Below are 14,311 nucleotides of genomic sequence, written 5' to 3' on the forward strand. Positions count from 1 at the left end.
TTTATAAATTATTCTTATTCTTATTATTAGTCTTTGTGCATTATAAGAATCATTGCATTGTAATTTTTTGTACAAACTACTTTATTTATGACTTCATTATTGCTCCAGATACAATGGGGCATTTAAGATTTAGAAACAATATTTTGGTTTTATAATCAGAAAAACCTTTTATATTTAAAAAATATTAAATATTTTTAGAATTTTGTGTGTTTGGAGTTCATTAATCTATAACACAAAGGTTACAAGGTTCACACAAACTGCTGCGACCATCTCGTCCTTAAAAGTTCATTGTATTTTTGTGCATCCAGTTTTGTTTTTTCTGCGCTGTGGTCGACCAAGCTCGACCTCGTCTGCAGAGCAGATTCCTTTCAGTGGGAAAAAATGTTTAAAATCACTGAGTTGAAACGTCAAACTTTATAAAAATCACTCTGCTCGAGTTAAGTTTAATATTTGTCACGGTGCTATTTTAAATAAATCTGCATTTCAGAGGCTTTTTAACACCAACACATAAAACAACATTACAGTGGTGGTTATGTGGGAGCTGATGATAATGTTTTATGGACTTCTTCTTACTTATAGTCTTGGCTCACAGTTTTAGATTTCTAAGTTTAGACGTTCTTCTGGAGATTATAAAAAAAAATAAAAAATGTGGTTATAGTATTCGCTTGGAGACACAGTGGGCCACTCCTGAATCAAAAATCCTTCTGAAAAAGAAGTTTTACAACCTTTTTATTGTAATTTATTCACATTTATGTCACATCAGATGCTTTAATTTCTGGTCTTTAATGACTTTATGGTGTCATGTGACTTTTATAAATTAACTTTAATTTCTTAAAGCTGATTTGATCAAATCTTAAATTTTTTTGGATGTGTGCTGAAAATTCTTCACATCTTGTTTTACACTCACTGATGGCCTGTGATTTTAACACCAATAAATCTGTTTTATATCACACTTTTCAATGCACTCAAACATGATTTACAAGGTAAATAAAATGTTTTTAAATCAAGGTAAAAGATGTGAAAGGGTCATCTTAGTTTCTTGTAATAACAAAATAGATTTCAATATGAAACTCTGCTGTAAAGCACGATTCATTTCACCGTGTGTCTGCATGATGATGGATGAACCGGGTGGAAGTCGTGTCCCTCCTGTGGCGAATGAACCAAAATGCAGCTGAGTTGATCACACAGGCCTGGCCTGAAGTTAAAGTACGAGTATCGACCTGCAGCAGCAAAACAAGTAAATGTGACACACTGCAGTTTAGGATCTTTCAAAGTTGTTGAGAAGATGCTAAAGAGACGAGAAAATGTTGCAATGAAAACACAGCAGGCGAGATAGAGGCCAGTTTGAATGAACCGATCTTCAAAGCTTCAACAGAAACCGCAGATTCTGCATTCAGTTTTTTTTGTACCAGGCTGTAAACATGTTTATTTCTGCTGTGAAGTTGGAAATTTGAACATGGGGACTTATGGAGACTGACTCACTTCTGGAGCATCCTGCATCCTTTATGTTCACTGCATAAAAAAAGGAAATAATGAAGGTTTTCACTTTATTTTTGAAGTTAAATATCTTGAAGGTTGCAGAAATGATTCTAACCCAAGAAATAATTTACTACCAGGCTGAACAGGGGGAGCCGATACACTGAGCAGCCTTTCATGCTTCACAAAGGTCATCTCTCAGCCTCAGATTACCACCAAACCACAGAGCAGACTCAAACCTGTCCCCTGCTGCAACAGTGACACGTCGTCCAAAGTCCCAGCGCACCCCCACTTATCAAGAACACCTGGCCGCTTCTCATGAAACCTCCAATCACGTTTCAAAGAAGTCGCAGCAGCTATGAGAGACACAGCAGAGCTGACGCGACTCTTTGTCTCCTGAGCATCGCTCGGTTTGTTTCCTCTCTGTCAGTCGAATCATTCGAAACATGCTGCTCACTCTGCTGTTCTCCCTCCTGGTGTCTTCTGCCATCGCCACAGAGAAAGGTAAATTCATATAAGTCGAGTTCTCAGTGTGGAAAATGTGTTGTAAAATTTATCGTATATTTAAAACCAGGTGTTGTGTCTTGAACATGCCATGAAATTTTGTACATTTGGTCTCCAGAGGTTGAATCCTCCAGCCTCCAGCAGATCAATTCATCTATTCAGTAAAATATCTCGACATCTACTCGATGTATTTCCACAAAATATTAGCCAGATGTTCATGGTTCCCAGATGACGGGTTTGTGAGATATTAGCCAGATGTTCATGGTTCCCAGATGACGGGTTTGTGAGAACCTTTGGTGACCCACCTGTTTTCAATGGTGATTTGCTGTATCTCAGCAGGAGTGTTGTTGAGATGCCGTGACTGTATCTAAGGTTAAATATGTTGTTGAACTGTGTGTCTGGTCTGGTGTCTTTATCCTCAGACGGCTCCCTTCCCACGCTGACTGACAGCAAAGCTGTTGAGGCCTTCATCGACTCGGCCGAGGTGGTGGTCATCGGATTCCTGGAGGTCAGAAAATATAAAAAATAATAAAAAAGTCTGAACAATAAGCTCTCAGACATCTTTTTTATAGAAGTTTATTTTGCCAACATGCGTGAGGCGAACCAGACGTGATCAGACAAATTAGTTGACTGCTCCCAAAATACAGCGTTTGTTTGCACCCTGGTCTCGGTGATGCTGCTGCTGCTGCTCTCACGAATAGATTTCGAAGAAGAATGCACTTCCTGTGGCCACACCTTTGGCAGCGTTGGTGCTGCGAGGACGGAGGATGGTGGCTGCCTGTCCCACGGAGGCGAAAACCCTTTCTGGCCAGACTCCCGTGTGCGGGGGAAGATGGTCGGGCCGCTTGACAGGAAACACATGCGTATCTGAAGACTTGTGGGATTGGCTCCATTGACATTCGTGTAAACAAGTGCAAGCAGGGAGAAGGTTCATGAGAGAAGACTGGAGGAGAGCAGCAGGGAGCACATGAGGATAATGCATAGCTGGACCGTGATGCTGAAGGCAGAAAGAGACCAAAATACTGGTGCTGTGACTCACTGGGAACGAACACATATTACAGACTGCAGAATGATAAAGCGGACTGCCAAAGCTCATGCAACGCTGCCTCAGAAATAGACATGATTCACCTTCCCTTTGAGCCAGCCTAAAAATCTCTCTTCCTGCTACATTTCTTTGTTTCTCCACCTCTGTGACTCCTGCACTGTTTTTAAATTTAAATTTAAAGTAGACTACACCTTTACCGGTGGTCTTTGAGGAGGGAAATCATTTTAATGAGCCCAAAAAATACATCCCAACTTTGAAACGTGTCCTTTTATGTCTCACACTGCATCCACGGGTGAGCTAAAATAAGAAAAGATAAGATATATCTTTATTTATCACGAGGGAAAGCAGCTGCAGAAAAGTGTGCAAATATTAAAGAAAGTATAAAAATATAAAATATAAAACGCCAAGAATAGAAACATGAGGTGCAAAATGTGGATAGAAAACAGTAGAGACTGACGTATGATTGTGATGATGATGATATTTAAAGGGCAGTGATAAGGTCAGATATTAGCATTAGTAAAGAAACTTACCTGACACCTTTTTTAAAGTCGTTGGACTGTGACGACCTTTAACTTTTTCTACTTTTTTACTTTGACTGTTGCCATCACGTGATTTTTAGGTCTCAGAGTCTCAAACAAGTCTTATGAAACACAAGAAGAGTTCCGCCTTTTGTAAAACACAGCGTTCGCGTCCTGAATGTTTTCATGTGTAAATAAGCAGAATTATGTTCTGACTGTCGATGAAAACCAACACTTCGCCTCAAATCTCTTTGACTGACGACACTGTCATCTAGTGTTCACAGATGCGAAACAGCATCAGTCAGGACACTGAGACCTCAGTTGATGATCGCCATTTTATATTGTTGCCATTTATGTCTGACAGATATTAATCATACTCCACTACACAATCTGGCAGATTTAAAAATCCGCTATAATCAATACTTTATCTTATGTGGACAACGAACTACAGGGACATATCACCCAACCTGAGGCCCGCCTCAGCTTAATACTTTTATATAAAATATTGGATGTTTGTGGGGTTTTAGACAAGCCATTTAATTTTCTGTATATTAAATCCGAAAATTACCATGTTTTTTCATCACAGCTATGTACCTGAGTTTACTGGCTTCTCGGACATCCATACGACAGTCGTAGTTCTTCTTTCCAGTTGAAAGTCTGTTTGTGTTTTGTCCCGTGTGATTGTTTGATGTTACACACTGCCCCTGCTGAACTCCGCGCGTCGCAGACACATAACAAAACCCCAAATAACGTGGATCAACCGAGTGACCACGGCTCAATAACTAGACAAACAAGCCCGAGGACCCCTGTTTGTGAAGAAACTGCTGGAAGTCAAAGGTCAACGCGTGAGGTGTGAGGAGGGAAGAAAAGTTTAGCGCCTTTGATCGTCAACGGATATCTATTGTGTTCTGGAAGCAACATAGCTCTCTTTGACCCTGGTCACCACCACGTTGAGAATCGGCTTGTACTGCTGTCTCAAGCAAAGCCAACCACTACTACTGCCGAGGACTCAGCCCACACGAGACCCCGTGTCACATAAGAGAGAAAACTTTCTTGCTCTCATTGCGGGCGGCGGACGCTGGTTTTGTCGGCAGGCGCACTCCCCCCCCCCACCCACCACATTTAGAAGTTTGTCGAAGACGTTAGCTTAAACAGGACCTACCAAACATAAGTGTGGAACGCTCAAAGACGAGAACAGTTCAAGTTTTCACGTTCACACAATCTCCGTCGGTAAACAGCGGATCTACTCGACTGACTGTCAGAGACGGACACGTTTCCACAGTCGTAATTTTGCCCAAAGGTATTCCCGACCACGTTACTGTTGCGTGAGGTTGAAGCGTGCACATGTTTTCTATTTTTACTTTCTACTGAGGTCATCGGCGTTTTTATTCGCTGCTGGTGCGGTACCCATTTTTTACCCCCAGCGTCGGTGTTACAGATTTCAATGTAGCACCTTTTCAAGACGGGAAAGACGTCCGTGTTGTTCAGTTACTGGCAGCCGTTTAAAGGTGATCACTACGGAAAACACTAGACCCAAACAGCAATTCCACAAAACACAATCATTTTCTATTTTCAAACCCGATGCAGTTTGTGGTTTACAGCCATTACAGATAAACTGACGTGCATTTAACACCCATGTTACATCACGACTACCACTATCAATTACATACTACGGGGGGACTACTATTAAAAAACTACGGAGTACCTCTCGTTAACTCCATCCACTACTTACTAGAAAACTACTAAGTACGACTAAAGCACGGACACAAAAAACATCCATACATTAAACATTTTAACAATACCTCTTGCACTTGTAGCACCAATTCATTTGTTTGTACTTAAAAAGACGTGAGAAGGAACTATATTTAATTCTCGTTGTGGGCTACTGCATGACTTCACAGTTGTGTTTTCCCATTGTTGGCCTCTCTCTGCAAGGGCCTGAGGGGAAGGGCCTCTTTTTTTTCCCATTTAGGACCCACTAAAAAAAAACAACCCCCCGCCCTTGGCAAGGATGGGCCTTAAAAATTAAAAAAAATCTTCATCTAGTGCATCGTAAAACCATTTTTATTTTCTTTTTTGTGCTGGCTGCTCCTTTCAGATGGATTCAGGGGGAGTTGTTGTTGTGAGAGTTTCTATTACAAAAAAAGACAAGGACAAAAAAAGAAAAAGTTCCCCAGTGGGAGAAAAAGAGGACTATTTAACTTAGGAAAGAAAGGAGACGGGTCCGTTTAGTAGCGGTGTACGCGGGGGCGACGATGCCGGGCGGTTTCAGCCATTCTCGTCGCAGGCGTCGCTTCCCTCGCACACCTCTCTCAGGGGGCTGGGATGGAGGAGACCAGGATGAAAAAGGACGTTTAAAAAAAAACTCAGGTATTTGACTCTATATTTGACAAATACAAAAAAAACCCACTAAATGCTAATTTGGTTTCAGAAAAAAACTTGCAGGGAAGAGCGTGCAATGTTTGGCGAACTTTTACCTTTCCAGCTGCAGGAGGCTGAGTTGTCCTCCTGGGATCTTCTTCTCCTCAGGACGAACAGAGGCAGGGGTCTCCTCTTCACGACACAACGGCCAGCTGGAGTGCGTCTGTGAGGACACAACGTTAGATTTAAGTACAAATGTTTAAATGTTTAAAAGACTCTTTCTGGAAAACAGAAAATGTGAATGCCTTTTACCCTCGTCGCTGGTTGGACTTCCAATTTGAAGATGGGAATGAATGAAGGGAAGAGTCAGAGTTGGGTTTTTCAGAGTTGTGACTCCAGAGGAAAGCAGGGACTCAGAGGACTCTAGAGAGATCGGAGAAGACTCGAGACGATTCGGCTGACTCGGAAGAAGGAGGACGAAGAAGCGGACGGAAAGAGGGGCGCAGTTCGGGAGGTTGGAATCGGGACGCTGGTCGGGGGAGAGTTGGACGTTTCAGATTCAAGGAGGAATCGGAAGCTGGATCGGAGGATGGGACTCTGAGAGATTGTAGGAGCGGCGGGGGGGGGGAGCGGAGGGTCAGCGGCCTGCGAGCATCATCGACAGTGTCGTCACACGACAACCCTGGTTCGAGGCTAGTGCGGGTCCCAAGAAACAAACCACTGTTATCTCCCCTAATTTCAGCTGCTAACATGTTTCCAAATAAACACAGACTTTAAAAGAGCTCGTTCCTTTACCTTCCCATGGACCAAGCCACATGAGAGGAGACACAGATGGGGGAAGAGGGGAGGGTCCGAGTTCTTCCATGATGGCTTTGTACGTTGGTTCTGCTTGACGTCAGAAGTTGCTGCCAAGTGCTTCCTCTTAGCTTTGCTCCGGTGGCTGTTCTGTCTCTTGCCCCCAATCGAGGTCAAATTTATACTGTAGTCCACCTCCTTTGTCAGACCAGACCCACACACAACGAGATAATGCTCTGATTGGTCGGGAATCATATGTCAACGTTTCCGCTTCCACTTGTCGTGGAGCATCCATAAACACCCAAGGCTGCCCTGGCCACAGAGTCCAGAAACTCATTCACCCGCACACCGACTTACACAGCCGCAAAACATCCTGGGCATTCGCTTGTATAGTTGTTCAGTGCATTCTGCTTATGTAAACCTATACGCATGCATGCATGCATGCATGTCTCCGCCTCACACTGAGACTGAAGCCATCCAAGACAACGAGGTTTGTAGGGAACAGTTGAAGCCACCCTTCAGGGGATTCCCCCTTTTCTTGGATTCAACATGCAATTTTATTTTATTTGAAAAGAAAACGTAAAAAAGGCAATCACAATTTGGCTTCTTAAATAGTTTCTGGCTTCTTGTGAAACTACTTTTCTCTCATATTCACTCAAACAAACATGCCATTCATTTCCCTGTCAGTCATTTTCTGAGGTCAAACCGAATCATTTTTATACTCGTCTTGTTTACCAATCCTGTACATCCCCTTTACATTCCTCTCAATCCTCACCCCTCATCACTGGAGTTATAAATAATACAACAAAAAAAAAAAGCCCTAAAAGTCCAAAAAAAGTGGAGCAAACTGAATCTCTATGAAATACTCTTTAAAATGTGATTTTTATCAGCGGACCCACTGCCAGGGTTGCCTCTTTAAAAACATCAAGGTTGCCAGTTGTGCCATTGCTGTTTTATGTTACTACACTCCTTCCCCCAGATGTGATCTCCCACCCCCACAAACCTCAAAACTATAGCCTGAGACGACCCACAAGCTACTAATTCGAGTGACACGGAACAACAGTGAGCCTCATTATGCGACAGAGCTAATTAAGTGTGTGCAGAGTCCCACCAGAACCGCATCAGTCACTATTTACAGATCCACCTTCCAGCTCCTGGGCAGATCCAGGCAGGCCACGGCTTTACCAACGGGCAGCGGGGCCGATACCAGGCCTGGTTGTGTATTGCAGCACTCTATATATCCAAATATAGGAAAGCCCCTTGTGTTGGACGCACGCGTTATGCATGGCGGGTTTGGATCAGCTTTCTGTTTTTGGATATCCAGTTTGAGTGTGGCTTCAGCTGTGGTTTATCATAAAAGAAAAAACAGACTTAACCCTATTGCAACTTAAATACTGTTTAGATAACCAACATTTGTGCACACATTCGCTTGCACATATATTATCCCACCGAGGGCCCCCCAAACAGCTTCATCTATCATGCAGCGAGGAATTCAGCGCTGCTGCAACAGTGACCTTGGTGTCTGTCTGTTTCAGAGTCTAGCGTTTATTCCTGGTGTCAGGGATTTTCTTGGAACGTGTGCTGTTGTAATTTCACTGTCTCTCCAGTGTCCGTTTTTATGGACGCGTTTCAGCGCGTGGGGGGTACACGACGACAAGGAAGAAAACAATGCCACAACCCTGAAAGGCAGGAAGTGTAATTTGTAGGGCATTGGATCAGTTTCTTTCTTGCTGCTGCGTCTGGGTTTTTTTTTTTTTAAATCACTGTTTTCTACTGTTGTTCTGGTTTTACACATTTCCTGTCTGTGCCGCAGGAAGAGGAAAACTTACATGCACAGGTGCACACACGTCTCACAGTCAAAGACAATAAGGACGTGGATTTGAGAAAACACCTCACATACCATAGTTTGAGAAATAGTACTTTGCATATTGTGATTGAAAGGTTCAACAAGATGATGTACACGAGGCTGGATGGCAGGCGATGGATGGATGTGGCGAGTTGGTGGATGCAAGAAGGGACGCTGAGTTTGGGGAGACATTTCTTCCCTTAAATACTTTGCTACGTCTATCTTATTTTATTGACAAAGAACTCTCTTAAGCTGAGACATTTTAAATGCATCTTATTTCTCTTTTGTCCTGTGGCTTTGCTGCACTTGCATGATAGTACGTGTAGCGTCATCATTGCAACAAAACAAACAAGTTTTTTAAATGAGCAGTTACAGGCGTGCACTTAGACATGACCTCACTGTGCGTGTGGACGCTCCAAACTCAGACAGAACATCTCGTTTTTGTTGTAGGTGAAGCGCATGCGGTGACCTCAGGAAGGTGTTGGGGAGACGTGCACGGTCCAGACGTGTTAAATCAGGAAGGTTCGAACCTCCTGCCAGCATCACAAACCTGTTCCTTTAATCAGAAACTTTGAGCCCATAAACAGAATATAACAGACTGAGCTGCAACATATTGAAATTCTCTGTCAGATGCAATCAGGATGATGTTTATGAGGATAAAATGTTTTGATTGGTCAGAGACTTGACTTATACATTATACTTTTCTATGCTTACTACTTAGAGATTTCTTAGAGACCAGTTCTGGATGAAGATTTGTGAGGTTTCCTTGAGAGCCGAGTCCCGCTGCGTTTAGCCAACACGGACTGTGAGATCTCCAGGATTTACTGATGTTTTGGAGACTTGTGTTTTAGTTTGAGGAGTTCACACGAGAGGAAAAGCACTGAGGATTGTTTCCCAAAGCAGAAGTGGGGAAGATCTCAGATCTGTTTATGAAGAAAATCTTTAACAAGAAACATTAAAAGCTTCAGTTTATCATGAAAAATCTGAAAAGTAACTAGTAACTAAAGCTGACAGACAAATGTAGTGTGAGTACTGAGTACAATATTTGCATCTGAGGCATAGTGGAGTAAAGCAAGAGATGCAGTGCCCTCAATTGTGTTCTGTACTTATTACTCGTTTAATTTAAACCTAAAATCAGCTGCAGCTACAAAAAATCAACTCATTAGTGTTTCCTCTGTGAGCAGCATCAAACCGTACGTATAGACGACATCATCGCTGCTGAATATAACCCGTCATGAGCGGACGAGGACTTAAACCCACCAACTTGTCAAAAAAAGGTTTCTCCAGAACCGCCCACAGTATTTTTGTGTAAACGCACGACTGCTGTCCTTTGCTCTGAGTTATTGTCCAAACACTAAAAAAGAAAGAGCAGAAAACGTGGAGTGTGGCGTCGTGCAAGAACAGGAGCTGGGCAATGCAAGGAATGTAACCGGGCTCAGCAGCTTCTATGGACGTGATGGCAGAGGAGAAGAGAGTGAAGAGGACGTGACGGAGGAAGCTAAGAAGAGAAAAAAAGGAGAGAGTGTGAGCGAGCAAGAGCCGCCGGACAGAGAGTAAATGTGGACTGACTTTAGTGGTTGGTGAGGAGGATGTGATCCAGTGAGGACACACAAGGCTTTGGCTGTAGTATTTTATATGAACGAGAGCCACCATTGTTTTATTGCAAAAACTTCAGAAACACATCAGTCGTTATTCCTGTTTGATCGGCCGTCTCGCCGCCTCCCGCAACCCCCCATCACAGCGTCTTATGTAACAACGCCGCCTTGACTGCAGCCGTAAACAAACTCGATGGCAGGCGACACACGCTGTATATTTCCATCTGCTCTCTGAGAAACATCCACCTGCCAGCTTTCCCAATTCCGCCGGATGCATCCGCTTGGCAGACGACACACTAATTATAACCGATCCCAGTCTGGGCCTTGACATTCCCTTCTAAGCTGAGAGAATATTTTGGGGACGGGCCCAAACTTTTTCACTCTTGATGTCTGCAGCCCATCTGTTGTTCTTTTATATAGAGTTTTTATTGCCCTTATTGCTAAAAACTCTTTTTTTATCCACTTTAGAGCCTGATATGTCTTGGATTTCTTAATTGATTCCCTCGCTTTCGGACCTGTGCAATTTCCCGCCTCCACATTCTTCAGCAGAGTTTTTCGTCAGTTCGTCCTGTGCAGACGATGTTTTTCACTTCTTTCCTTACTCTCCGGATGAATCATGAGAGTTACCGAGTCTTGACTGTCCTTTTTTGTTCATATTCGTCCCTGGTCTGCCCTCCCTGCACTCTCCCTTGAGGTCGGTGTGTTGTGGTCGTGACAATAACTTACAACACTAGACTTACAAACTCTGCCAGATCTCACCGACTTGTGGTCAGTGAGCTGCGGTCTGCTCAGCGGGCCGCAGACGGGCTCGCACTCGCATAAACAGACAAAACATAACAAGGTTAATACTATAAGTGAGGACATATCATATATCACCCCACGCATGCAAAATGTTCACTGTGCATTAGTTTCCTTTGTGTTGGCAACAAGAAACAAACACAGGAAACAGACGTTAACATTTATTTAATTTATATGAATTCATTTACATTGGAGTCCTACAGCTCTGTTTTGGCTTCTGCTCCGGCCTGTTTCACCTCCTGAAAGACACAAAAGTGTGACGAGTGAAATACAGCATTATATCTACATGACGTTCACCGTAACGCTTTTACCACACAGCAGCAACTATTCACTGATTCTGGTGAAACTGGATCATATTTTATGGAGGAATGTTTCTGGTTTTCCCTCTGATGTCCTCCGGCTGCTCCGCCTCAACTCTCTGTGATTTACAGGTTTATGGACAGTGAAGTCACCTCTGCTGTAGCTGCAGCTTGTTAGCTCAGTTGTAGCTGCTGTTCGCTGTAGCTGTTTGTTTCTTTTATTAGTGTTAGCTCCATGTTTCATGTTTTTAGCTTCTCGTTAGCTCAGCTCTGTTAGCTGCTGTTAGCCTCAGTGTTAGCTCAGCTGTTAGCTGCTGTTAGCCTCAGTTTGTTGGCCTCTGTTCAGTTTGTTAGCTGCTGTTAGCTCTGTTAGCTCAGTCTGTTAGTCATGCTGTTGTTAGCTCATGTTTAGCTAGCTGTTGTAGCTCAGCTTGTTAGCTCATCGTTAGCTCAGTTTGTTAGCTGCTGTTAGGTCAGGTGTGTCTGTTAGCTGCTTGTTGTTTAGTATTTTAGCTGTTAGCTTAGTTGTTTTGTTCGCTCATGTTGCTGTTTCTTATTTAGCTCAGCGTTAGCTAGTTGTTGCTGTTTTGCTCTTTAGTTTAGTTCGCTGTTAGCTCACTTGTTTTTAGCCACTCTTAGCTTCTCATGTTAGCTGCACTTGTTAGCCCTGTTAGTATGTATTTTGCAGTCTGTTAGCCACTCTTTAGTGAACTTTGTAACTGCTGACCAGCTGTCGCTGCTGTTAGCTCAGTCGTCAGCTTGGCGTGGCCTAGACGACGGACCGTGCCTAGCTCACGCCGCGACGCTGAGTGTTTGTACCAACAGGCGTTATGGATACCAGGAAGAAGAGAGAGGTAAACCAGGCTCAGCAGCCTCATGGACATGATGGCAGAGAGGAGAGAGTGAAGAGGACGCTGACGGGGAAGCTAAGAAGAGAAAAGGAGAGGTGAGCGAGCAAGAAGGCGCCGACCGGACAAGAGTAAAGTGTGGACTGACTTTTATGGTTTGTGAGAGCTTGGTGACATAAAAGGCTGAAAACAGACGCCGATGTTTGACCTGCTATAAGTAAGTATCAGAACAATACTCGAGTACAGCTGGACATATTTCATATGTGAAGCTGGTTTAAATAAATCTATTCTATTTGTTTTGGTTCTGCTGTATTCGAGTTTTGCCTGTCAAAATTTGAAAAAGGACAAACGTGGAGTGATCTGAAATTTTTGGCTGTAACACAACAAATTTCCAGGTATACATAAAGGTAAAAGGGCCAGTCATGATAAATTAAAAAGTTGTGAATATTTTGTGTTTTTGCTGCTGAACTAACTGTCTCTCCTTTAAATGTTTAAAATCTTTGTCAGCTTTCTTTACATAAAGTAACATTTGCTCATTGTGCATCACAATCTGATTTATTACTTAAATGTTTTGTGCCACACTTTGTCGATACGCGGCTCTGACTCGGGTCTTGTTGTGAGCCTTCAGACTTGCAGCTCTTTGCGGTGCGGCAGTGCAAATTAGTGCAGAGTGAGGTTTTCCTGTCTGTGTGACACATATACTTTACAATGAAGTGCTTTTTTCTCACATGCACAATCCTTCTGCGCACGAGTCGTTCCTGTTGTTTTATTTTTAATTTCTTAATCATCTGCACGATAGCAGCGCGTCGTCGCTCACCTTCAGCTCCCCTGTAGGAAGGACTGGCAGAAGTCTCGCACTCGTTCAGTCGTGATCTCGCCCTCAGGTAGGAGCCACTTCACTGTCAGAGTCCCCATTCATAGATACCGACTCGTGGGAGCTCCTTCGACTTGAGGCCGAAGTAGGCCAGAGAGCGGCGTTGGACTTCACTGCTCCGTTAACGAGCACAAACAAGAACTGGAAACACGTTTTTAAATTAATTCAGCTCATTAGAGATCACATATTTGACTTAAAGCTGTTGTTTTGTTTTAGGCAGGTGAGTTCAGCGCTCACCTTTCCGGGTGAACTCGGGGGCCAGAGCTCCGAGTTGCTCCTTGAGCTCGGTGAACTCTTTCGTCCTCTGTTGGCGAAGAGCAGGAGTGTGCCTTCACCTCCGAGCCGAACAGCCAACCGCGACTGAAGAGAGAGAAAACACAAAGAAGGAGAAGACCAGAGAGTTTTAATCCCCTGCTCACCTGACGGATCCAACAGTGAGTTTCAATCCCGTGTGTGACAGTAGTGACAACGTACACTTGGTTGTTTCTGTGATGTATCGGACCTCGTTGACGCTGATGAGTTGACAGACCGTCGACCTCTAACTTCTTGATCTCAGAGAGAACGGTTTTCCTGGTGGTATCGGCCTGCATCACAAACACACACCGCGTCATAAAACCGACACGACCTGTCAGCGCCATGAGATAAAACACTAACGCTCAGTCATGAGGGCGTAGGTCACCTTTCTGAACAGGGTGATGGTGTTCGAGGAGACTGTAGTCGGCCCACGCCTCTTTGACGGTGCAGACGGCCACCGGACCGAGTCGACCTTCTTCGCACTGGCAACGAGTTCCTGATAGCCGTGACTCTCCTCTCCCTGAGACAGGAAGGTTAAAGATATGAGTCATTGTTTCTTTGTGGATTATTTTGCTCTTAAGAACGTTTTCCCTCGCCTCTGTCACACGTGTTGCTCATGTTGAGTAAATTTATAAAGAGTACGGTCTAGACCTGCTCTTCATGGAAGGTGTCATGAGGTTTATCTTTATTTTATATTATATTATATATTTTTTGGAGTAGCCACTACATTATTTGACCCTCTGTTTAAGATTTTGTAAACGAAAATATAAATACTGTCTGCGTTATATTAAAAGTACCAGCCGTCTATAAAGTACTAATACAACCAGGTGCAACATTCTGTCACTGTTTACATGTTAATGCATAGTAGTAATAATAATTTAATTATAGAATATATAAAATATAACAATGAAGGAGCATGTAGTGATGACAGTTTTACTTTTGAATGAAATTTACTGAATGAAGTAATACACTTCTTATGTGTCTTCTTTACCCACTGGGTGATATTTATAATGTTTATATTTATTTAATTAGTCTTCATTCTTGATGGCAAATAAAAG

The 14,311-nt window shown here is 43.2% G+C and overlaps 1 protein-coding gene across 1 annotated transcript in view; it reads left to right on the forward strand.

Annotated features, from left to right (window-relative positions):
• The first annotated feature begins 1,811 nt into the window (after positions 1-1,811).
• Positions 1,812-14,311, forward strand: part of erp27 (endoplasmic reticulum protein 27) — a 15,606-nt gene continuing 3,106 nt past the window's right edge. Inside the window, exons 1-2 of the mRNA XM_019256373.2 lie at positions 1,812-1,980; positions 2,403-2,488. Of these exons, the coding sequence (XP_019111918.2) occupies positions 1,923-1,980; positions 2,403-2,488 (144 nt within the window). The 5' untranslated portion in view covers positions 1,812-1,922. The remainder of the gene's footprint in view (positions 1,981-2,402; positions 2,489-14,311) is intronic.

The sequence above is a fragment of the Larimichthys crocea genome, chromosome X (genome assembly GCF_000972845.2).
Source record: "Larimichthys crocea isolate SSNF chromosome X, L_crocea_2.0, whole genome shotgun sequence".
Classification (NCBI taxonomy): domain Eukaryota; kingdom Metazoa; phylum Chordata; class Actinopteri; family Sciaenidae; genus Larimichthys; species Larimichthys crocea.